Source organism: Hippoglossus stenolepis, chromosome 23 (assembly GCF_022539355.2).
Source record: "Hippoglossus stenolepis isolate QCI-W04-F060 chromosome 23, HSTE1.2, whole genome shotgun sequence".
NCBI classification, from domain to species: domain Eukaryota; kingdom Metazoa; phylum Chordata; class Actinopteri; order Pleuronectiformes; family Pleuronectidae; genus Hippoglossus; species Hippoglossus stenolepis.
Window position 1 is genome coordinate 12,132,894 of NC_061505.1, and position 24,027 is coordinate 12,156,920.

Here is a 24,027-nt window from a genome sequence, read left to right on the forward strand (position 1 = left end):
TAATATTCATAATAACAATAATAATAGACTAAATTGAATACCTTTTATTTTAGCACTTTGTAACCTTGTTTAGATAAGTGCTATAAGAAATAGTTATTAGAATAACTTTAAAAAGAAAACTTAAAAAGAACTTAAAATAGTGTTGAGATTGCATCCTCCTTTAGCAGTATTTTCTCCCTAGACACTTGAGTGGCTGGACTCGAGGAGGAGGCAGACCTCTGGTGGTCTACTGCGGTATATCTGCACGATAAAAGATTTAACATTTGATGTCTCACGGCTGATACTGATAATATATGTGTAATTCCCCTTAATGTGGTGCTTAACCTTTATTACTGTAAACTATTCTGTAAATGACCTTTAATATTTTTGAAACAGTTAACCACCATGCCCGGTGGATCTGTGGCGCTTAACCTTTATTACTGTAAACTATTCTGTAAATGACCTTTAATATTTTTGAAACAGTTAACCACCATGCCCGGTGGATCTGACTGTGGCAGGAAGGCTCCAGCAGAAGGAGACACAGGCTGGTAGAAGTAAAGTCCCACAGACAACTGTAGGGATTATGGGATTTCTACATAATCTGTTCTGTAGGAATGAAATCAATGTGAATAAGTATGTGTACGCAAGTCCACATGACTTAACTCTTGTCAACTTCCTATTTAAATATAGCCCAAATTAAATCCTGGCCTAGAAAACCTTCGTCTTTGCTGCATTCATGACCTTCACTCTCTACAAGTGGCTTTTACTTTGCCATGGTGTGATATATAACATGTACGTATGTATACTATCAAAGCCATGAAACCTGTGGAGCTTCAGCCTCCACACACACCTCAGGTTTTTCAAATTGCAAAATGATGGCATTTTTGGGACATTTTCACAGATACATGGATCGTGATGAGAAAAAAAAAATCGGGCATATTTAGAGGGCTCATATCTGTGAGTGCGCAATTTGGAGCAGCTTGATTGAATTTGAAGGAACTGTGAGGCCTTGGTGGAGGTGTGTGCCATTCTAGTTATAGTAGGGGTTTATTTTCTGGTTAATCAAAATCCAATGGTGTGTCCAATTCCACCTCTTACAGGATGATACCGTCACTAAAGAGGAAATGATGGGCCGTCTTCAAGGGCTCCACAAACGCTCCAACAGCAACCATGACCCTGTAAACACCCTGTTGGACCCCTGACGCCCATATCTAAAATTAGTGATGCATCAGAAAATACGACCAGAGCAGCTCGGGGGCAGACTGTTGTTGTACAAGGTTGTGTGTTTGAGTGTGTGTGTTCAACAAAACACAGCATGAAGAAGCATCACTTAGCGACGGCCTACCACATGTGACATTACACAAAAGGTTATGCGGTCAAGACAAAGCTCTGCTAAATGCTAAAAATGCCAATAGCTGGTCTTCTCTGATGCTAGCATACCAAATTAGGATGGCCTAAAATAGCATGAGACAAATTTATCACTGCAGTGACGCTTATGTTCCATTTTTGTTTTGTTGCAAGAATTCATTTTGGATATTAAACCGCTGCGGTGTATTTGTATACTTAGTGATGAAATTATATTGACGCTGCGGACAAGAATCTGGGCGAATCTTTGAAGAAAAGAACAAACCGATTTGAAAAAGTGTATACCAAACAATGAAAAGTCCTTTATTGCCATCAGAACATGAGTGAGAAAACCAGAGACAAAATCTGACAGAGTGAGGAGTCGACTGTACAACCAGCATCCACAGACGCACACAAAACACGCACACACACACACACGCACGCACAGCAGCCTTTCAACAGGACGTGAGGGATACAGATACATAAGGGAATACAGTACTCACACAATGAGGTATAAAGGCAAACGCAAACATACAAGTAAGGGTTTTTTCTCCACGCACACCCATGCGACCGAAACCAAGGTACAAATACTCAAGTGCTCGTTCATCCTCTAAAAACACAACGTACAGGTGAGCAGAAATGTGTAACAGCAGCATCTGGGTCATCTCCATTCAGCCACACTCCCATTCATGTGTCTCTCAAAACCTTTGGTCATGTGGACGCTCGCTTGTCATGCACAATGTTTGCCCTTTTTAGTTTAATACTTGATGAGATTCAAAAGGAATGGGTCCCTTCCTGACTCGTGTGTCCACCGATAGAAACTGGGATGATCCGGGCAGATGAGCGTGTGGCGGGGATTTTTTTTTTATTTTGTGTTTTTTTTAATCTCTCTCTCTCTCGTCAAGGTAGAATTTCTACTTTAGTTGGACATTCAATGTGTACATTAGCAGCAATTCTAGTGAATGAAACAATGGCTTTGTAAGTCAGATTAATAACACCCTTTCCTCATGCACAGGACAGGCACCACCTACTACTTCAACTAAATGCCATGCAAGTTAGAAAAATAGACTGCAAACTCACAAGACAGAGAAATCAAAGTTCGTCTCCAGAGAGGAAGTTGATTTCACTTCAATTTTTTATTTCATATCAGGGTTTTTTTTCTAAAGATGTGGAAATAGCAACAAAAAAACTTGAGAGCGGTAACCAAGACAACAGTAACAACACGAGTAGAGAGCCACTGAGGTCTCGAGTCCCTCTCTTACTCCGATTTGCCAACCCAAACTGCCAGGTACAAGACAGACACCTCGCTCGTTTATTTCCTTTTCCAGTCCTCGACTTTGTGCCATGCGGGCGACCACGCCGACGCACCTAGTGTGTGCGCCTCATGTGTATATGTGTGTTTGTGTACCTGTAATTGTGGGCCTGTGTGTCATGTGGCTCTCGCGTCATTTGAAGCTGTCCCCCATCCCAGTCTCCAGTCGTCTCCCCTACCACCGCTAGCAACACCCCACCGCCCCATCCTAGAAAAGGTGGTCGCCCTCGTGTGCATCCGGAGCCGCACTGGCTGCGGAGGTTCGTCAAGACACTAGTGTGGCTGGAAGCACCGCCGCCCCCTCCTCCTCCTCCTCCGACAGAGAAAAGTGGCACGGTATAGTTCTCTGAGTCTAAATCTAGAGTTCAAGTCTGCCGTCCGTCTGGTCTCAGCCCGTCCTGTTTACTAGGCTACACGGGTGCCACCCTTGAAAAGACTCAAACAGGTGAGAGGAGGAAGTGACATCACCTGACTCCCCCTCGCTCTCTCTCAGGCCCGCTGATACATACCCGCCTCACCAATGCGACTTGACCAGGGCTACGTTTCCGTTCGTTGCCTCGCCCCCTTCCCAGTTTGGGTTCGTTGTTGCCAAATCCCAACTTTGCACGCACGCATCCTCCCTCCCCAGCGCTGTCCATTCCACTCGGAATGAGGACAAGCGCCTTGAATTTCGTGTTTGGCACCAGACTTCTCTCTCCCTCACGATGGCCGGCCACTTCCTCTCTCTCATCTTTTTTTTTTTTTTTTTTCTCCCTCACAGGTTTGTTCTCTCATTGGTACCAAAAAGAAAAGAAAACCTGGAAATACACCTCTATTTTTTTCCTTCCACGTGGGAAACAAAAACAAACTAAAATGGAAAAACTCAAGTTTTTTTTTTATTTTATTATTTTTTTTCAAATTCAAGGCACAATGTCTATCAATATTCCAATCCGTCTGTCTCAACTCCCAGGTTCAGTGTGCGAACATCGCGTCACATAAGCTATTGGACTGTCTTCTCGTACGCCACTCCCTACAGCTTACATCTCTCTTGTCTGTATTTTAACACTGTTAAGAGACGTGTCTGTTTTGGTTGAGAGAGCGACCGCCTAGTCCAAACCAGTGATAAACAATGAACAAAATTAACAGAACAAAAAAAAAAAGAAAAAAAGACACAAATAAAGACAACTGTCCAAAAACAAAAAAAAAAAAAAAGGAAAAAAGTCTCGTCCTGTTTCTCGTGTTTCGGTATTTTTAAAAATCAAGTCATATCCACCAGCTCTTTTTTGGCAAGCTAGTTGTTGTTTTTTTTAAATAAGCACTACGTACTGATAGATAGGATAGCATACACCGTTAACGTGTGTTTTTAAGTAGATGCGTTTGTCGTTTTTTTGTACTTTTTCACTCTCATGTATGAATTCAGGTATTTTGTCAGGTACTTTTCACTCATCTGTTTAAAGGTTTAAGTTAATGCAAGCAGGGACAGAGTTTGCCATGGAGTCTTGCTCTAGACTTGGGTTCGCCCAGGGGTGGGGCCCGTCTCTTTACGAGACCCCGTTGACCAGGGTCAGTGTCTCGCTGGCCGAGGTCATGCCATTGCTGGGGGAACGCTTGGAGGGTGGTGTCTCATCCTTCTTGGCACTGGTGCCGTTTTCCTGCGGGTACAAACAGAGGGAAGAACGTCTTATAAACTGATATATGTCAATACAACTATGGCAACCGCTGGGGTATCCAGAGCAGCGAGGATGCTTTTTCAAATGAAAACGGAGTAGTGTTTCTGTCTGTACCTTGGGCTCTGGGCCAGTGTGGTTTTCCTTCTGGGGCAGGTTCTGTCTGCTCTGGGACTCAGGACGAGATATGTAGTCGGCAACAGTCACTGAAAACATAGAAAAGAGTCAGCTAGAAAGAGGGTCGGGGGTACATTGTGCATACACCGTAGATAGAGATTCAAAATGTTTTACGGTAGAGTACCTGCACCAGTGTAGCAGTTAATATCACTAGCTGCTTACTAGGTATTAGTTTAAATGGAAAGAATCAAAGCTTATATTGATACAGAATATTCAGCTGATTCCTAAGAGGTAAATGTAAAAAAGTTGGTGACTCACCACTCTCACCAGGCTGTCTGTCACGGCTGGCTGAACCTCCCTCTGTACGGCTGCCACGGTTGCGGCGGCGGCGGCTCCTGTTGCGGCGCTGTGGTCGCGCCTCTTCATCTAAAATCCAAATGAGTAAAGTATGGGTTACTTTCTCTGATAATGTCATAGTTCAGAATTTATTCTTTTCTGTTTTATTAGATAAATAAATGTGAAGAGGCCAACAGGAAACATCAAACTGTGGATATTGGGAGTGTTACTACTTGTGCTGTAACCCGAGGGGGAAATAAAAAGACACTGTAGTTCTCACCCAGTCCGTTCTCGCTGGGGGCGGCCTGGCTGTCCGACTCTGCAGCAGCGTCCATTACGCTGGGCTCCTGGTCGTTGCGGCGGCGGCGGGAGCGTCTGCGGCGGTCTCCCTCAATGAGGTCTGCCTCAGCAAGCTCTCCTTCACCTTCCAGCAGGGAGTATGGGTTACTGTCTGGGTCCCTCAACACTGAAGATGAAGATAAGATTGTCTTGTTAAAAATCTCATGTTGGCAATATCATTCTACAGGTGATTGTACAGACATTTTGACAAACAACATATAACCATTAATCTTGAGGGTGTCAGTTTGTAACCTGAGGCTGGGCTCTGATTACCTGAGCTGATGGAGTTGGAGGGCTTGGACCCTGGCCCCCCGCGGCCTCGTCCTGAGTTGGTGCCTCTGCCCCTGCCGCCCCGTCGGGAGCCTCTCTCATCTCCGCCAATGCCACGGGGCCGCTGGTCTCGGTCATTGACTTCCTCAGACTCAGAGGCGTTGGACAGCTCAGAGTTGGTGCCTGCATCAAGCAGAGGCAGTTCATGTAAAAGGCGATAATCATATGTACAATGACAATCCATTTCTATACAATTACATCTCTTACCATATCCAGAGTACTGGCTGTTGGAGGCCCTGCGTCCTCTGCCGCGGCCCCCATAGGTGCGAGACGTGTGGAGTGAGTTGCTGCTCTCATCCGTCAAGTAGCCTTTCTCCCGTTCTCCGCCCGGGCCCCCGCTTCGACTGGCAGGAGCGCGGTACCCCACCCCGATTTGACGGAGCTGCTCGTCAATCTGGAGACGTTCCATGCGCAGCTGCTCTACCTCCTACAAGACAAGGACAGGGAAATTGAATGAGCAGTGTGTATTTTATAGCCTGTTGTTCTGCGCATGGTTTATTGAGATGTTTTATAAAAAGTTTCCTACACCTCCATGTCAGCCTGTGGTTCAATACAAGTTGTTGGCAAACAAGTACAGATTAGCACTTCAAATAAATGATTAAAAAAAAAATGCATGAGGAAAGAATGACAGCCATGCCTTATTTTTGCAGCTATTAACATGTAAAGTAGACTTTATCCTCACCAGCATTTGCTGAAATGCAAGAAAAGATCACTGAGTTTCTTATCTAGCATGAAACAGTGACCTGGACAACATCCAGTTTGACTAAATAATATGATGAGCCAAGAGTGTTGCACAGCATTCATCAGGGAAACTACAAACAAGGCATGCAACCTACTATTACATAAGGCGATCTACATGTGGAGTGATGGAGAGAATCATCCTGACTTAACATCATACATGATTATGAGCATCATTATTAAATCTGCAAAATGTCACCTGCACAGATTTAGTTTCGGACATTTGATTTAGAAGACTGACTGTGTGCCACATTCTATTTGTTCAGACTATAACATGGCACATGCAAATCCTGTCAAATCCAGGTAGGGCTGAGCCATGGTATTAAAACTCATGTACTGGAGGCCTGGGCTTCCATTTGAGCCTGTCATTCTACCACTAGGGGGCAGTCATCCAATCTGAATGTGGCTATTTTGAAGAAACACTCTTCTGTTGAAACACTGAAAAATAGCAGCCAACCATAGTTTACTGTAATCAAGTTTAAGAAAAGCAATTACATCTGCTAGTGCTATCCTACACTTTCTTGGGCACTGTACAGTACAAATTCCAAGTGCAAAGATAATAAGATGAACGGTTCTTGAGATATGTCTTCCACATACAGACAAACAGATTTCTGGAATTAGGAGACAGATGTAGCTTGAAAATTGACAACAAAATGCAGCTATTGATAATATGGATGTCAAAGAAAAATGGGAACTGGAAACAAATATTAGAATAAGAGATGAGAGTGGGAGGAAACATTCAATAAAGGACAAACTGATTAGCAGCCTAACATTTCTTAATAGCACATCCATCACCACAAAATATAGTAACACGCCTCAGTTATGTTGGCGGGACTGTGGGATGGTAGAAAGATGTTCAAAAAGAGATTGAAAAAAAAATCACAATGGTATCACAGGGTATTAATTTAGATTTAGATCCATAACTTTGTATACTGGGTATATTCCCTGAAGACCAGATAGACTGGAGATTTGAGTTAGCTCCTGAAAATTCTAATCTTAAACCAAAGAAAATGATTAAATTCTCCTGGTTAAGGCCACAGCCCCCCCCCCGACATAATGCAATGGCGAGTGAAGAGACTTATGGAGCAAATTACAGCGAGACTACATCTGAAACCAGACAGATTTGCCAAAAGAGGGGCACTAACAGCACCAGCAATGACAGAGCTCCTGGCACCTCTTTTTCTTTTTACCCTTACTTACACAAGTGTCTTTTCTTTTCCTTTATTCATAATTACCAGAATCAGAATTGGAAGTACACCTATTTGGTTTGGTGGAACACTCAGAGATATGCTCCTTAAGAGATTGTCTGATTATGTATACATCTCCATGTGTATTTTGTCTAATGTATGGAAACCATGTTAACAACCAATGGCCTCATCTAAAGCAATTGAGAAAAGTTATGTTAAACAACACCTTAAGACATCTTTTTTAAGGCGCTATGTTTTGGGAGTTTGTCACTTTCCAGCCGAGCCACCTTTATGGATGATGGGGTGGGTGGGTATGAGGGTCTAATGGCAGCAGTGCACTGACAGCAGTTTTCATGCCGTTTCAGAGGTGGGTGCTTTAGAGGAGGAAGGGGGGGGGTCTCACTTCACAGGGTGACAGCTGCCTCCACCAACGACAGCTGAACCTCGAGGGAGGTGTGAAGGAAGTGAGGCTGGGTAGCAGAGCCGTGGTGGGGAGGGGTCTGGTGTTATTTTTGGAAGCTCAGGGTCCAGAGAGTTGGTAATCTAAACTCCAGTGTACCCTTCACCCCATCTCAGAGAAGAGGGGCTATATATAAAAGCACATGAGGTAAGGGCAACATGAGGTGCTCTCATCAGCAGCTTTCCACGTTCCCAGTAGCACCTTACCCCAACCCCACAGTGTCACATAAAGGAAAGTTACTTCTAAGAAACACATTTCCTCTATCAAATGCCCCAAAAATGGCTGCATTGTTCAGAGGAAAGAAATGCTGTAAAGAGGCAGAGTGACAGTGAAAAAGCTAGTGCTGCCATCTACTGGCAAATTCACTTACCTGGAGATAAGACACGTGGTATTCCAACAGGGCCTGAGCATTGCTGATGTTCTCTTTCGTTCCAACAAACACAAAGGGGACCATGCCCTGAGAAAACACAAAGAGGGAGAGAAATGAAGATCTGAGATTTTTCGGGAAGCCTAAACATGATTTTAAACACTGATTCCCGTCGTTTGGACAATATACCACTAAGAACATTTTGAGTGGTCAGTTTCAGACCTCAGCTTTCCAGAATGATAAGTGTGCTTTAGAAACTAAACACATCTAGATCCCATTACAACAGGAACATACTGGATCTGTCCCATCAGAGTGCCCACACACGCCCAACATTACAGTGTGGCAGTGGGCTGTGTATACTGGAGGCAATGAAAACATTAGCACTTGTGACAAAACAAGAGATGAAGCAGCAGGATGGGACAGCGTCACAGCTGACAGCACATTGGGCACGACACCCTGCTTTCCGGAGAGGGGCGGGTGGGAGAGGGGAAGGGGGGTGGAGAGATTGTGGCGGACTGGGGGATCAGTCGAACGGCCCATTCACCTCTTTGCCGCTGGCAGTTTCCTCCCTGACAGCCGCCTCCCTGACAGCCGCCTGCCTGCTTGCCTCATCCCGGGGAAGCTTTTTGTCGTTATCCCCCTCGATCCTGACGCGCACGACGCCCGACTTGTCCACGATCTCCTGGATGACTTTTCCGTTCTTGCCGATGACTTTGCCTGTGTGAGTAAGGAAAGGAAACACAAAAAGAAAAAAGGAATGGTAAAAGACTAATATGCGTGGCAACCAGGAGTATGTTATGGGGATGAAGTGGGATGTTGTCACTGTCTAAAATGAGCTCCCTCAGGAACGTCTATGTCGCTCACTCACCTACAAGGTTCCTGGGTACCTGAAAGTAGTCTTCTTTGAACTCAAGATATTCTCTAGCCTGCCTCACTGCCTCTGGGGTCTGCAACACAACACAAACATTCAACCATATTACACTATAGCATATCTTTCCATGCACTGGGACAAGTGCAAACACACCCGGACTCATAAGCGGTGTACCTCTCCATAGATCCTGAATGTGCAGCTTTCCTCCTCCAGCTCGATAGCTGTGACACCAGGCACCTTCCTCGCCTGCTGTATGTTGGCCCCGTGGGAGCCAATGGCGAGGCCCATCAGGTCCTCCCTGACCCGCACCTCCTCCTGGTACGCGGACGCTAACTGCTTACTCGTCTGGAAGGGGGGGGGCAAAAACTTGGTGGTCTAACATCAAATTGAATTGCATTCGAAAAGAGTTTGTGCATGCATGTCAAGAGAGTGTGTACCTCCAAATGTTTGGTGGCCTCTTCGTTGCGGGACATTAGCATGAGCTTGGTGCGGATGCTGCGAAAATGCATGTCACTCAGGAGAGTTGCACGCTTTACTGTGGTTTCGTTTGTGGACTGGGAAAGAGTGTGAAAAAGGAATTAGGTTACATTTCAAAAACTTAGTTATTACATTCATATTAAGAATTCTGTCATTCATGTCAACATGGAGCAGAATCTGAAAGGATTTCTTTTTTTTTTTTTTACACCTTGTGGCATCGATGGCACGAAAAGCAGAGAATGCTTTGAGAGGAATGTAAGGAACTACCCAGTTACAGTAATGTGTTCTTAATAAAGTGCTTGGTGAATGTATGTGGTATGATCTTGATTAAGAAAATTTTAGAAAATGCTTCACATGCAGTTCACTTGATGAGCACATTTCCTTCATCTCTGGCTATCAAATAAGGCCGTTATCTTGTTTGTGAAGTGAGACCCAGTTCGAGTGTTTATTCAAAGAACTTACCAGCACAATGAGTTCGTGTGTTTGGGCACTGTAGAAGATGCAGTTGGCTCCGATAGCTTTCCTGAACTCTTTGTGAATGTTGTCATTTGCACAGCTGTCGATAAGAAAACAATCCACAGGAGAGTCTGCCTCATTATTCCGTTGGCAGCAGCGGGACATTACAACAAAACTCTTCACCGGTAAAACTTGTGATAGACTTCGACATTCAAAATAAATGTGTGCAATCAGAATTTCTGTGCCAATTTATATAAATGAATAAATTCAAGAGATATCTACAGTATATAACCTGACATATAAAGACACTCACATGTCCCTCAGGTCTTCTGGGACAGGGACGGGGACTTTATGAAAGGAGGTCCGAGAGGAAGGGCTGTTGGGGTTGAGTGGCCTGATGCGCTCCGCTGTGACAATCTCGTTGTATGTGGCCTCGCATGCTGCGTACTCAATCACGTAGAACTGAAAAACAGCACAAGAGATTGTTTTTGTAAAATAATACAGGCAGAAATATCAAGCACAGGACAGTCTGACAGCTTATATAACCAGCATGTACAAGGCAGAACTGCTGTATTCAATCTATACAAAATGTTTGAATTAGCTGTCAAGTTGAAAATTCATTTATGTCACCTCTCAGGTTGAAAGAAAGTGCCTGACATCAAAATGAATATAATCTACAGCTTTATTAATTGACTTCACAGAGGTATTAATGTTTGCCCTTTTCTTATGTTTCAGAGAAAATGTGAGATGAAACAAAGCAGTAAGATACAGAGGAATAAAAAATGTGGACAAAGACAAAAGGGGAAGCATGAAAGAGTGAGGCGGTGAGATGAACGCTGCACACTACATGCTCAAAGGATGGTATTAGAGCCATCAGTCAATGCTAGACATTCCTGCAGGCTCTTATCAGACCGCTCCAAATAACAGCACTACACCAGCAGCAGCTCCCGTGGCACAGGAGCACTGTGAAGCATGTCCTTTCCACATCCCACTGACCCACTATTCAACCAGAATGACTCACTGTACCACCAACGCCGACCTAAGTGCTAGTTCTATGGGATGGTTCCTGTCCCAGGATCGTGTTCGATTCAAATTACAAACCTTCTAAGAACCAGTTGGCTTTTCCCCCCCACATAGGACACGAGGAAGACATTTCAACAATGGCGTTTACTTTGCAAGTTGCTAAGAAACTCCAGGCATCTTTATCGTGTTATTTCGCCCTGGCAAAGATACATCTGTTCTCCACCGTCGACATGCGTCAACTCTGTGCTGCCCGCTATTGGATGTAACGCTTAGCAACCCTGCTAGCTTAAAGGACGCATGGAAGTATGTGGGTAGTGACGGTTACATCGTTTGAAACAGATGCATCTCTTTTCGGACACATGAAGGCGCCATAAATTAACCATGAGGCTCCTGGCTGTGTGATCCTAAGCTAGCCTCCAAAACATTTCGATGTTGATTTTGAACATTTCCAAATTTAAAAAATGTCTGTCACAAAGGTTTAGTTTGTCTTGTTGGTGTCAATGATCTCTCCCCCAGCCCCTGATCTAAGCAGTTCTTGTTTCTAGACCGGGAAAGTGTTGGGGCTGCTCTGAAGCAGTTTTCCTGGCTGCCAGATTAGACACCGACTCTTAACAGTGGCCTTGAACTGCTTTGGTAGAAAATGGGTACATAAAACACCAGCACTGGTTCAAATGATATGAAAACACTTAAAAATAAGCAAAGTGTGCCTGTTACACAGAGACTGGTGCAAATCCATTTTGACACAAGTCAGGGTCCAAAGAAGAAGCACAAAAAAAGTGTAATTTAAAAAGGTACAGTGTCAGACCACATCAGGACATAGTAACTCTTTGAGGTCATTACCTAGAATCTTAGAACAGGACTATGTTCACGCTACATAAAGTATACTGCAGTACTCAGGGGTCAATACAAGTTACTGGGAATACAACAGAACGCTGAGGCAAAGTGAAAGGTAATGTCTTCGCTTCTATTACGGATTATTAAATACTGAGACTGGGAGGAAGCTAGCATGGCTGGATTTCATCCCTCACACAGGGTATCATCTTCTCAATATGAATGCATTTCAATGAAATACACTAAAACTCAGGAGCTAAGAGTGACTTAAGCACGCCACAGCATCCAAGGCACTGTGAAGATTAGGGAAAATTAGACAGGATAAAAAAAAGAAAAGAGAGGTTTGATGTGTATTTAAACAACAGGACAAGTAAACGGCATCCTGTTGTTCTTTGTGGAGACATGAACATATGGGAAGACGATTTCAAATCACTATGAAGGCATAACACGCGTTTCCACAGTCACTATATACTTTGCTTTCAACCATCTGTAAATTAGGTTTTCATTGTTTTCTATCTTTAACTGGCTTTTTCCATCGTGTTTTCTTTAAGATGATATTCCTCTTACCTCCCCCTTCATCATTCTGACTCGCGCCAGCCACCAGCCACATGGCTCCTGCTCGTTGGCCCGGGAGTAAACCTGTGAGGAGACACGCGCGGTGAACGACACCTGAGTCAGAGACAAATAAACACTACTACACAGCTGTTGCACTCATTAATCATGTTTGCAGTGGAACACATGAAGCCAGGAACATGGTCTCAACTACATATTGAGGAAGCAAATGGCAAATCTCTGTCATCACATGAATGGAATCCCACAAATCCACTGTCTGGTGATTTCTAAAGCAGAAAGGATACATAGTGCACAACCATCTCGCTGACAGAATGTATGATATGTAAGGTAGAATTGTTATTATTGATAATGACAATAGGAGACTTGAGTGTGCAGCCTTTGTAGGGAATTTTTTTATTTTAGTCAAATGTCAAGTAATATATTCAACTTTCACAATAGCATTTTATATGTATACATAATAAAATAATATCCTGTTCCACTCAGCTGCCCAGAAGCAATGCAAAAATATGCACATAATGATTGAAATCAACTTTTAAACCATTGTGTGACACAATAAGTGTTTTGGCCTTTTTACAGTTAGAAACACTTTAAAAGTCGTAAATGTCGGTAGTTTCATTCGAGATGTTTTTTATTAGAGGCCACATGGATGCTCTAGTCAGTACAGGCCAATAACAATCTGTCGGATAATGAGCAAAGACACCAAGGCCTTGTGACACGAAGTTAGTGAAACCTCAGGTGTCTGGGCTGAGTCGGAGATAGAGACGACTCACCTCCACTTCCTCCCCTTCCCCAATCTCCTTGTTGTAGTCGGTCGGAGGAGGCAACCGCACGTCACTGAAGGGCAACTGTCTCTCTGGCTGCCAGCTGTTGCAAAACGTCAGGGATGGAGCACAAACATTTGTCAAAAATTCAGCAACAATTCAAAGCTTTTATATTCAAGTTCTTTGTCTCTTGTGTTATGTCAGAATTGTGCTGGCATTGGTGCATATGCTGCTCACTGCTCTATAACATGTTGGCAGAAATAATAAAAAAATAAAAATGATAATGGCTCATTAATGTTAATGAGTAAGTGCACAGAGGTGTGTCTGAACAGTGCGTGACTATGTTCATTGTATGATGTTAACCAAGAACTATAAATGTGGAGTGCAATAAAGTTCAGCAAATGACTTGATATTATCACTCCAGAAAAAATTTAAAGGGGCTCATTTCTCGTGTTCTTTTCTTACTGAAATCTAGATTAAAACACAACTTTCATTTAAGAGGCTTATTACTTTCATTATAGAGCAAATAACGTGTTTCATTCATTCACTATCTTATACAACCAACTACTCCAAGACCTCCATGTGCTCAGGGAAAGTAAATGGAGACTGGCTGGGGGGGGGGGAGCAATCCCGAGAACGACACAGGCCACCATATTGCCACTCCTCCCACCCTGCATACCTTGGGCTACTATTTTTAGGGTTATCCTAATCTACACTGTGAGCCAAGGAGATAAAGAGGGACCAGAGGGACTGGTGGTGGGGCTAGGAGTATAGGAAAGGACGCTATTGGGATGGCAGGGGCAGGAGGGGTCAGAGCAGGAGGTAAAAAAACTGTTAAGAGATGTCTATGGACAGCTGCATGCCAAGCACAGGTGCTGAAGGGGACAATTTTGAATGCCTGGGTGAAGCACCAGACGGGGGTAGTCGTTGTAACTCTCAATTACCACAGTTCAAGCCTCATTTCCCCATGTAAGGACCATTCATCGTAAAGCAGACATACTCTCTGAGAGAGAGGGAAAACTTACTTATTTTCAAATACAATTGTGAGTGAGTCTTCGTGGACATCTTTGATGAAACCCTGAAAGAAAAGCAGAGAGAAAGATTTTTTTAATCTCAATATGGCGAGAAAGTGGTGCGAGGGGTGGGGCTGCGAGCACTGGATTTTGCATGTAAACAACACAGACGGCTGGCTTGGGAGCCACGCTAGACAAACACTGTGACTGCTGCTGAAAAAAAAAAAGAGCATCTAGGGCTCCTTGCAAGCCAAGACATCACTGACACAATTCTCTGGCTGTGAATTCTGTGTTGGATAAAGTGACAAGGAACACTGACTCCTCCTGACAGCACAGGCAGCCTGTAAATCTCCCTCACACATACACACACACTTGCATTAATTCATACACAAACAAAATTTTAACGTGTGACCTTTCTCTTCGTGTGCATGTTGGAGGACTAGTCTTTAACACGAGGGCACATGGTTGGGGGAGGTGGGCACTCATGGACAGATCATGCGACAGCCCAGAGACGGCTCTTACGAGAGACTCTTCCCTAAAAATGTGTTGCTTATCCATCATGACCATCAACAAATCTGTCACGGGACACCATAAAACTTTGACCAACACCCCCCTCAGCGCTCAGCAATGACGAGACAGAGGGGGAGAGTGGTGGGTGTGGCGTGTCTCTCTGTGTGACACTACTATATATGGGACAGACAGGTCAGGCGACATCGTCCAATTACAATCATGCATGGGGGTCGGGAGCAGGGGTGCGTAATTCACCTGCTGGGAAGGTGCTGCCTTTGCACTGGAGGAGCTGGCTATGATTTCAGCCTGGATCGGGGGGCAATGGGTATGTAGACACATTAGGGTTTTCACACCCTTTAAGAAGCCCACTCTCACTACAACTCTAAATATCAATCACCACCACTGCCTGATGCTGGGCCATGGTCCTTGTATATGGTATCTACATCCATTTGTCTCAGTGGCACAAGAACCGGACAACTTCTGTAAAGAAGCCAGCAATGACGATGGGTCACATTAGGTGTCAGCTGCATGCTGCAAGTACTACCAGGTCAAAGGATAGGCAAGCCCTCTCTCAAGCATGACTAGTGAAAAGGTGGGGGCAACAAGGGGTCACTGCCAGCTTCGCAAAGACGTCATTTCATCCTCATGCGGGTCCATGTGGTGACCAGGGAACTTTCAGCCGATGAGATGGGGTAGCTGCATCCTCCCCACATAAGTAGCCTGTGTGTTCAGGTGTATTCATCTAATCAGCCTACAAACACATAAATAAAGAGGTAGTGATTTTTGTCAATGTAATGTGGCCTCACTTATTTAGTCTTTTATCACTTTGCTGGTATGTGCTCGAAGCGGCAAAAAGTGCAGCCCTTTACCAGAACATAGTGCCACTTTCCCAACAGGTGCTGTGATGCATTGACAGGCTTATATATACACAATCCTGATGCAGAGTTAAAAAGAAATAAAAACTGACTCAATGTGACACCAAAACGAATGAGGTGCCTTTAAAAGGCAAAAGCCTTTCACCCTGTGTGTCAATCACAACATGGAGGAAAAAAAGCAGTAAAGCTTTTGCTCCAGTCTCTCCATCGAGGAAAACATACCTACAAGAATATGACATTTGAAATGTCTCAGACACAGTAAAGTGTCCATTTCATCCACAAAATGAGAGTCGTGAGATAATGGGCGTAATAGAGATGAGTGGAAAGTGTCCATTCATGCCAGAGCTGAAATGTCACCCTGTAAAACAGAACGACAGGTGAAGCAGCTTGAGAGTAAATATAGGCTCATCCCTAACCCACCATGTGGCCGGTGGACTAGCTGAACAGTGGAGGACAGAATGGAGACGAGGGCAACTTGGAGAAAACAATGTAATTAAAAAAAGGAGACGTCAAAGACTTGAGGCTTGACATCTGAGAGATGAAGAATAGGGTTATTTACCTATCCACACTACAACCATAATGGTGTCAACTCAGATCGTGTCAGACGTTTAGGTAAGATCCCATGAAATCAAAAACTATACCACAACCTACAATGTTCACCAAGATCAAACTCTCTGTGGCAAAGCATGTGGTGAAATCAAGCATAGAGGCTGAAAACACAGCAGCAACAAAGGCGTCCAATCATGTGTCTGCTTTGAGGATACGAAAGTGTAATTTCTGTTGACGATGAGGGAGAATTGAAACAGAAAGCGAGGACGTGGGATGGGCTGCGAAACAAATATGAAGTATGTCAGGTTTGATGTATTATCTCATGTTTATACGTAGGAAACTGCACAACAGCCGTCTAATAAGCAACTCGCTTATTTTTAAACGTTTGCTTCCCATAATTCAAAGCAATATGCTATGGGTAATGCTATTTTAAAACTACGGGAATCTATTTCTTATAGTGTAGCCTGTCATCATGTTGATATTAACTAAAAGCGACCAAATATAGGCCATACTTGGTGATGGCAAGTGTACTTAGCTTAACTGCTAGCTGAAGCTAGCTACCCACCCCACAATGGCCATCCCCATTAGAACGGAAAACCATCCTCGTTTGTCAGCACCGGACCTAAGCTAACGTTAGCCGGCTAGAGGTTAGCAAGGACTGGGTTCAAGAGAACCAAACCTCACGGTTTCCCATGGAACAAAACTTTTATCTGCGACAGCTTTAAAAACTGCGACTGCGAGCAGGTTACCTTGTAGAAGGCCCCATTCGAGCCGCGAACTTCCACAGCCAGTCCGTCCATACTCGTCGGTAGCTCCCCACAGCTGAGCTTGTCCACAGGCGTCACGACTCCCTGCGAGTCCGGTAGCGTTACCACCCCCAGCTTCGCCGGCCCTTCGCCGCCCTCCGGCCGCTTGTGGATTTCCAGTGTTCCGGGTGGAGGGAGAGGGGCAGAGGTGAAGGGGTTGGGGGGAGATGGGTGTGATGGTGTCAGCTGCAGCGCAAACGCGGACCGCTCTTTCCAGCAGCGGCAGCCGGTCGGGAAGCTCCGGCGTCTGGTGTCGTCGGGATGTGGGGGTCGGCGCTGGGCGAGCTGTGCGGCACCGCCACGGGAAGCGTCGGGGTCTCGACGTGCGCGGACGGGAAGAGCGAGCTAATGATGCTACGGCAGGAGGATGCTAGCTGACGGATAATTAGCTGGGAGGCTAGCTATCAACACCTCGATCCCGTCCGTTTTCGCTGGGATGCTAGCTGGCTAGCATTTGATAGCCTGGCTTGCGTGCGGTGGCTCGTGAGTGGCGCAGTCGTTGCGTTGAAGTGTGTCACAGAAGTCGTCACCGGGGGTCGGTCCTACTTCCGTCTGTGGTGCGGTGTACGGCGGCGTTTCTGTCCCGAAAAAGAGCGTTTGCGATGCACTGCCGCCCGGCGACTCCTTCCTCCAACTACCCGTCCCCTCAAACACACGCCGATAGAGTGAATCAGAGAGGGGCTGAATGACCTCCAACACCCCACCCCTCGACACAAAACATCCGCCCACTAGGAAAACCAGGCCTGTGATTGGCAAGGCACCTCGACAATCACCTGTAGCCTTCATTAATTGGTTTAGTAAATAAGGGCTGGTCCCTGCGATGGACCAATAAAAAACACGGAGTCGCATCCCAACCCAATCCATTGGTCTCATCCCGTGTCAGTTATAATGTTGCTGAAATTGACTGGCTCCCGACTCATTTTGCCCACTCATTGATGAATGAGCAGCAGCAGCCATTGTGTAAACAGCACTATAGGGAAGTTACTACACATGTTGTACATCACATGCTGGAAACGAGGAAAACCAAGGAAAACACACAGAAAAGTTGGGATTCCTTTCCAAACCCACAACACAGTGGCCGTACCTTGTTGTGGTGGAATGATAAGTGAAGATGTGTGAAAGTGTGTGGACAAAGTGAGGCAAGCGCATGGCTACAAAACACCAGGAATGCAGCAAGGAGAAGACCAGATATGGGCTATAGGGCTGCTGCGGGGAGACATGTGTGAGGAGTTCACGTGAGAGGCCAGAGGTCACGGTGGAAAGGCACACAAGCACAGGAATATACTCACAGCTGTGGAGCCCCCACATTCAGTGTGGATGGGAAGTGATGGGCCTGCTCACTAAATGTTTTTTAAATGTCCAACCAACTCCCTACACACACACACACACACACACACACACACACACACACACACACACACACACACACACACACACACACGCGCGCGCACACACCTCCTTCAAACTTTTGATTGTAAGTGGTGGAACATTTATGGGCACACACGTATCTACGACCCCTCGATAATAACATGAGACACTTGCTCAGTGCGCGGATATAGAATGTGGCTCTGTCTGGTCTAAATTAAGCCCAGCGCTCATTCATACCATGTATACTTCTTTCCCTTAATTGACAGTTACTTGGAATTGCTGCTGTGAATTATTCTTTTGTCAAGTATGTTTTATTAAAGATTGGACATATCAACACAGTCCACTTTTCCATGAAGAAAATAAGGTGAAGGAAAAAACACTACACCAAATAAAAAATACACAAGAAACACACACACACATAGATGAGTGTTAGATGTACGAAATTCCCAATGTAAAGTCGACACAGCCCAAAATATCAGTTGGTAACAATGTATGACCACTAAGTGTCTGAAAAGAGACCAAGGAAGGGGTAACAATATTTGGCAAAGCAGATTTTGGACCTGCAGAGATTTGCATCCCCCTGTTTTTTCAGCCAGGAAGACACTTACATGTATTAGATTCTCAATGTTGAGTCAAAACAGCCCAAATCTCGGATGCAAATCTCTACAGGTCCAATATCTGCTTTGACAAATAATGCATTCCCCTCCCAGGTCTCTTTTCAGACATGTGATATTTTGGGCCGTGTTGACGTTACATTAAGAACTTCGTACATCTAACACTCATCTGGTCTGAGAAAAGAAAGGGATAGAAATCTCAGCCGGCTGAAAATCTGTTTTGCAGAATAATGCATCCTTCTCTTATGTTACCAACTAATATTTTGGGCTGTTTTGACTCAATATTGGTAATTTTATACATCCAACACTTATCTAGGCTGAGAAAAGAAGGGGATGCAAATCTCAGTAATAAATCACAACTGCGAAATAATGCATTCACACTGCAACTTGATTTCTAGAGATCTATAAACCGAATAGTTTTTTCTTGTCGTTCGACTCTACTGTATAAATGTCAGGTCAATAATGCTGAAATAGCTGGGCATGAACAATAGGATCATTTATCATCATTCATAGACACCAGCAAACCAGATTATATAGTTTTTAAACTGTTGCCATAGAGATGATTACGTCTAGTAGCATCTTTCCGTTGTGGCTGTGCGCGCTCCCGCGAGGTGCATGCGATTCTCGGGGGAGAATTTGGCGTAACACTGATTCTAGTGGTCACGTGGAGGCAGTTAGCCAATGGAGGCGCTTCTTGCGCAGGCGCGCAACTTGATTCAGGAAGTACACATTTTGTTTTCGCTCCGGGTACGCGCTGACAGGAAAACGGACCAGAAATCCCTAAAAAACACAAGAAACTTGGTTAAAAGGGACAAATTCAGGTGAAAATGTCCGAGTCTACTCCCCTGTCATCGCTGGGGAAAGGTGACGGTTTACACCAACAAGGTAAGACAACGAATGGAATGTGTTTACTGCTTCTGATACTGTAACTCTGGAAAAAGAGGCTTATCAGTGATTAAAACCTGATTTCTTTGAGAATTAGGGGGACATTAAGAGATGAAAAATGTTTCCATATTGATTATCTATATCTTATAATCACAAATTATCGTGTTATAAATGGGGGAAAGGCTGAAGAAGCTGTAACACCTATTAAAGGTTGTGTTGTTAGTCTACTGACAGTGACTTGGCTTGTCCACTTCTGGTCATTATGAGGATTTGACTGTATTTACTGCCCCCCCCTCCTCCAGTTCTCGCCTCCTTCCCTCTGTGTGACATGGCCGAGGAGGACCTGACCCGGAACCCCCTGTTCTGTAAGCTCCTCGCCACCCTGGCTCAACATGTGGACCAGACTGGGCTCACCGTGTCGCTGAGGTCAGAGCTGGACAAGGTACCAGCAGCACCGTGTTCACACAGGGACAAAAAAACGTTCCGCGTTTATTAACCTACATCACACACACAACTCCGTATGAGTCACATTCTTGTGACTGCAGCTTTCGGCCAGAAGGATCTCTTCCTCAAAATGTAAGGATGCTTCGTAGTAGTGGACCTCAGGATCATAGGATGTTTCCACCACCATCACTATACACCCTCACCCGAGGAAGGCCCCGCCAAGATTGATCAAGGGCCAGGGTGTGTCCCATAGCCACGATCACGATTTAGGGTTACGGATCTATGCCTTTATTAATCTTCAGGTCGTGGTATAAATGACTCCTGTAAGGGATTTAAGATTTCTTACTTACCAATTGATCAGTACAGACTTGTTATAGAGAGTCTCTACCACCCCCCGCTCCCTATCAGATACATCTCCTGTATCGGCTTCTACAGTCGTATTCTCATGACTGCAGCTTTCAGCCAGGAAAAGATGTCGTCAGGTGGCGTCCAAACTTCCCCCTTTCTTAAATTAGAGCAAACAGCCATGTGCTAGATTTGCCATAGTATGATTAGTTATTCCTATTTAAAGACACAGTAGGTGTTTATGACTTACTGACATCTACTGGTAACCAGTAAGACTTACAGTCACTCAGATGGAACCTCTTTCGTCAGAGCCTCGAGGTTGTTAAGTTTTATGTGTGTGTGTGTGTAAGACCTACCAAGCCATCAACCCAGATATATTTGTACACCCACTTTATGCCAGCATATTGAAAACCATTTGACAGTGACTTTTACACGGTTCAGGTTGTCTTACTCCGGCCAAACAGCATGTGTACTTCTGTAAGACTGGCATACAGAATGAAGGATACATATTTTTGTGCCCTTTTACACAGGATATCCGTAAGAAATATGGACATGACTCCTCTGAACTGAGTTATAACTTGTGGACACGGACAACAGAACCTTAGTTATTATACATACTTGTTTTGCAACAGGATGATTGATGATTATATTACCTGTTAATATCTTTGAGGGCTTTTTTTCACAATGGGTTTGTTTTGTATATGAATGAATACCTGGAAACTTACAGGTGTTTTTTTTTAAATTTCTTTTATTCCAGGCCGAGCAGAAGCTGCAGAGCCAGAGGCGTCACTGGCTGCGCTCGGAGAGCCTCCACAGAGGGCTGCAGGAGATGATCCAGGACTGCTCTGTCAGGAAGCACCACACCACCGTCCCCCCTGACCAGACCATGGTACTTTTCTCATACACATTGGTAGAGTCCACAAGTGCACAAGCAGTTGCATGGATTTAATGACAACATTTTTATTGTTGGTCAATAAAGCTGCTAAAGGTAACTGTTAAAAATAATTTAACTTCACTACCATTAAACCTATGATATATTAATCTTGGTAAACAGTACATTGTATGTTCATGTTTACCAAAGTGACAAGAAGAGACAGCAGTGTTTTTATTGAATAAGATGACGAAAGCACAAATGTAATACAGCACTTGCTTTGGATCCGTGTTTGTAGTTCCATGAGACGATGGAGAAATGTCTGCTGGTTGCTCAGTGTGTCAGACAGCTGGATCCCAGTACCACCACCAACCAGGACCAGCCCTCCATTCTGGGCCTGAACACCCAACAGGTGATGGAGCTCATGCCACCAGAAAAGGTGAATCATAAAATTGCAATTTATTTATCAATTGTAATTTATTTCATTAAATAGAAACTATGTTTTCACTGCAGATGATGCAGTAGACATATTGTTTAGGGCAACAATTTAAAACCAATTTAATCGTACTTATCAGTTTGGGTGTATCGCCTGTGTGTTTGCCTTTGGCCAACTTATATTTGTGTTTTCCAGAATGTACAAAGAATGAAACAGAGTCTACCGAGAGAGCTGGAGAAACATCTCAAGAAAAAGTGTCTGAACCTCCTCTCTTACTACCAACCTGAATGGGGTATATTTACTAAACGCGGATTTATCTGTGGTTACGCTCACAAAATGTACTTCTCATTCACTGTCAGATCCTTTATATGTCTATGTCATAGTGTTGCATGTTTTATAATCTCTTCTAGAGAGCGAGAGTGAGGGTCTGAAGAACAGCAAGTTGTCTCACCTGTCAGTCCAGCTGGACAAGGAGCAGAAAAGAGCGAAGAGTCTGAAGGAGACGTGTAGGGAAAACACGGTTCTCCTGCAGAGACAGACTCAACTCTACCTCTCTGTAAGTACTTCAATGAATGTGTTTAGTTCAGTAAATTAACCTTATCTAAATTCATCTGCTTTTTATCTGCGTGTTGCCAAATATATCATTTCCATGCGTGTCAGAATATGTCATATCCTGCTCTTTCTTCCTCATAACCAGGAGCTGACCAAGTGTATTCAGCTTCTCCAGTCTCTCATCCTGGACCACAGGCTGAAGACCCAGACAGACTTGGACAGAAAGAAGTTGGAATACTTTGAAGGCAAATGTGAATTAGTCTTACAGAAGATAAAGTAAGCAGATTTCAATGCCTCAACTGCATATTTACATTTGCATTCGATTGAAATATTACTTTTTGCATTATTTTACACTCTGTTATTATAAACTTGTTTATTGAGAAGAACACACATCTCTTCAGTGATGTGATGTTGCTGGTAGGCACAACATCTTTTTAAACCAGCAGGCATTATAGCACTTCGTCCCAAATTATCACTGCGGTAGTACTGCAACTCGTACTGAAATGAAGATATATACACTGTGTAAACATGTATTTCTGTTTCTCATATTTCCTCTTCTCTTCCTTTTTAAAGGGCCGAGATGGTAGAAATCCAGCTGGACACGTACACAGCCGACGCAATATCTGCTCATAGAAAGATAAGGCAAGACATTTTTTTGTCTATCTATATCTTTTACAGATCAATTTTATCATATAGTCCTGATAGCATTCATGTTTTTTTGAGTCTTTGCTATTTTCTGAAGGACAACTAATATAACTTAAAGAAATTCATACTTTTTCTCACTTGTGTTTATCCTTATCCAAGCCTTTAGAACCACATGGATGTAGTTTGTCTACAAACATCTGAATCATTCTATTGCATCTCTATTTCAGAGAAAAGTTGGAATCCGAGCTGAAGGCCTGTCGGGTGGAGAAGCAGTCTGTGGAGATGAAACTCGCCTCTTTTGAGATCTTGGGCAAGGAGTTTGAGGCCCTGGCTGAGGAGTACTGCAGATTACTGCAGGAGATCGAAGCGAAAAACTGGGCTCTGAAGGAGTTCGCCCAGTACAACGAGAAGTGAAGATCGCGTCTGACACTGGGACAACAGCCAGAGCTTTCCCTTTTCACGGTGGTACAACGCTCACAGTGACATGCTGGCTTTTGGACACTTGACACATCAACCGTGTAGCATGTTGTTCAAATAAAGTCAACGCTGAGGATGTCATCCAAGCTCCCAGAAGAAACCTACATGAACCTTTGCCATTAGAGATGACATAATGTTTTAAGTTGTTGCTAAAAAAATGACAGTCATAGAAACGATCTCTCTGTTAACTGTTGTTTACTTTGTCTTAATAAATTAAGTTTCCTAAAATACTCCCTCATCACTGCATCAGCATGGTACTCAGTATTCCACCTTGTTTTGTTTCCACCCAAACCTGTTTAGAGTTCAAACCTCTTCAGAACCTATTACACGCGTATACGCTCAACTCTAAACTTCTTGCACGTGGCCACATGGTAACTTTGGTTTTCTATATGAGCTTATATATATTCTATATCTGCCTTTATAGCAGCTTCTTCTACGTAGTATATGCTGCATATGTAGGCCTGCAACATCAAGGTTATGTAAATATAAA

At 44.1% G+C, this 24,027-nt stretch overlaps 2 protein-coding genes across 3 annotated transcripts; one reads left to right on the forward strand and one right to left on the reverse strand.

Moving 5' to 3' along the window:
- Positions 1–1,626: 1,626 nt before the first annotated feature.
- Positions 1,627–17,592, reverse strand: fxr2 (fragile X mental retardation, autosomal homolog 2). Its single transcript, XM_035148953.2, has 17 exons — positions 16,844–17,592; positions 14,173–14,225; positions 13,157–13,250; positions 12,381–12,452; positions 10,273–10,421; positions 9,966–10,059; positions 9,464–9,580; positions 9,201–9,371; positions 9,024–9,102; positions 8,700–8,872; positions 8,159–8,245; positions 5,611–5,830; positions 5,347–5,526; positions 5,015–5,200; positions 4,717–4,824; positions 4,399–4,487; positions 1,627–4,266 (listed from the first exon to the last, which is right to left on the reverse strand). Exons 1-17 carry the CDS (start codon positions 16,892–16,894, stop codon positions 4,156–4,158), a joined length of 2,034 nt encoding a protein of 677 aa, XP_035004844.1. The 5' UTR covers positions 16,895–17,592; the 3' UTR covers positions 1,627–4,155.
- Positions 15,955–23,765, forward strand: haus4 (HAUS augmin-like complex, subunit 4). Of its 2 annotated transcripts, none has more exons than XM_035148956.2 (9): positions 15,955–16,157; positions 20,070–20,209; positions 21,314–21,445; positions 21,726–21,866; positions 22,059–22,155; positions 22,274–22,419; positions 22,561–22,691; positions 22,989–23,057; positions 23,288–23,765. In XM_035148956.2, exons 2-9 carry the CDS (start codon positions 20,096–20,098, stop codon positions 23,472–23,474), a joined length of 1,017 nt encoding a protein of 338 aa, XP_035004847.1. In that variant the 5' UTR covers positions 15,955–16,157; positions 20,070–20,095; the 3' UTR covers positions 23,475–23,765. The 2 variants fall into 2 exon arrangements, with proteins under 2 accessions (XP_035004847.1, XP_035004846.1); XM_035148955.2 differs by lacking the exon at positions 15,955–16,157 and adding an exon at positions 19,515–19,767.
- Positions 23,766–24,027: the final 262 nt, after the last annotated feature.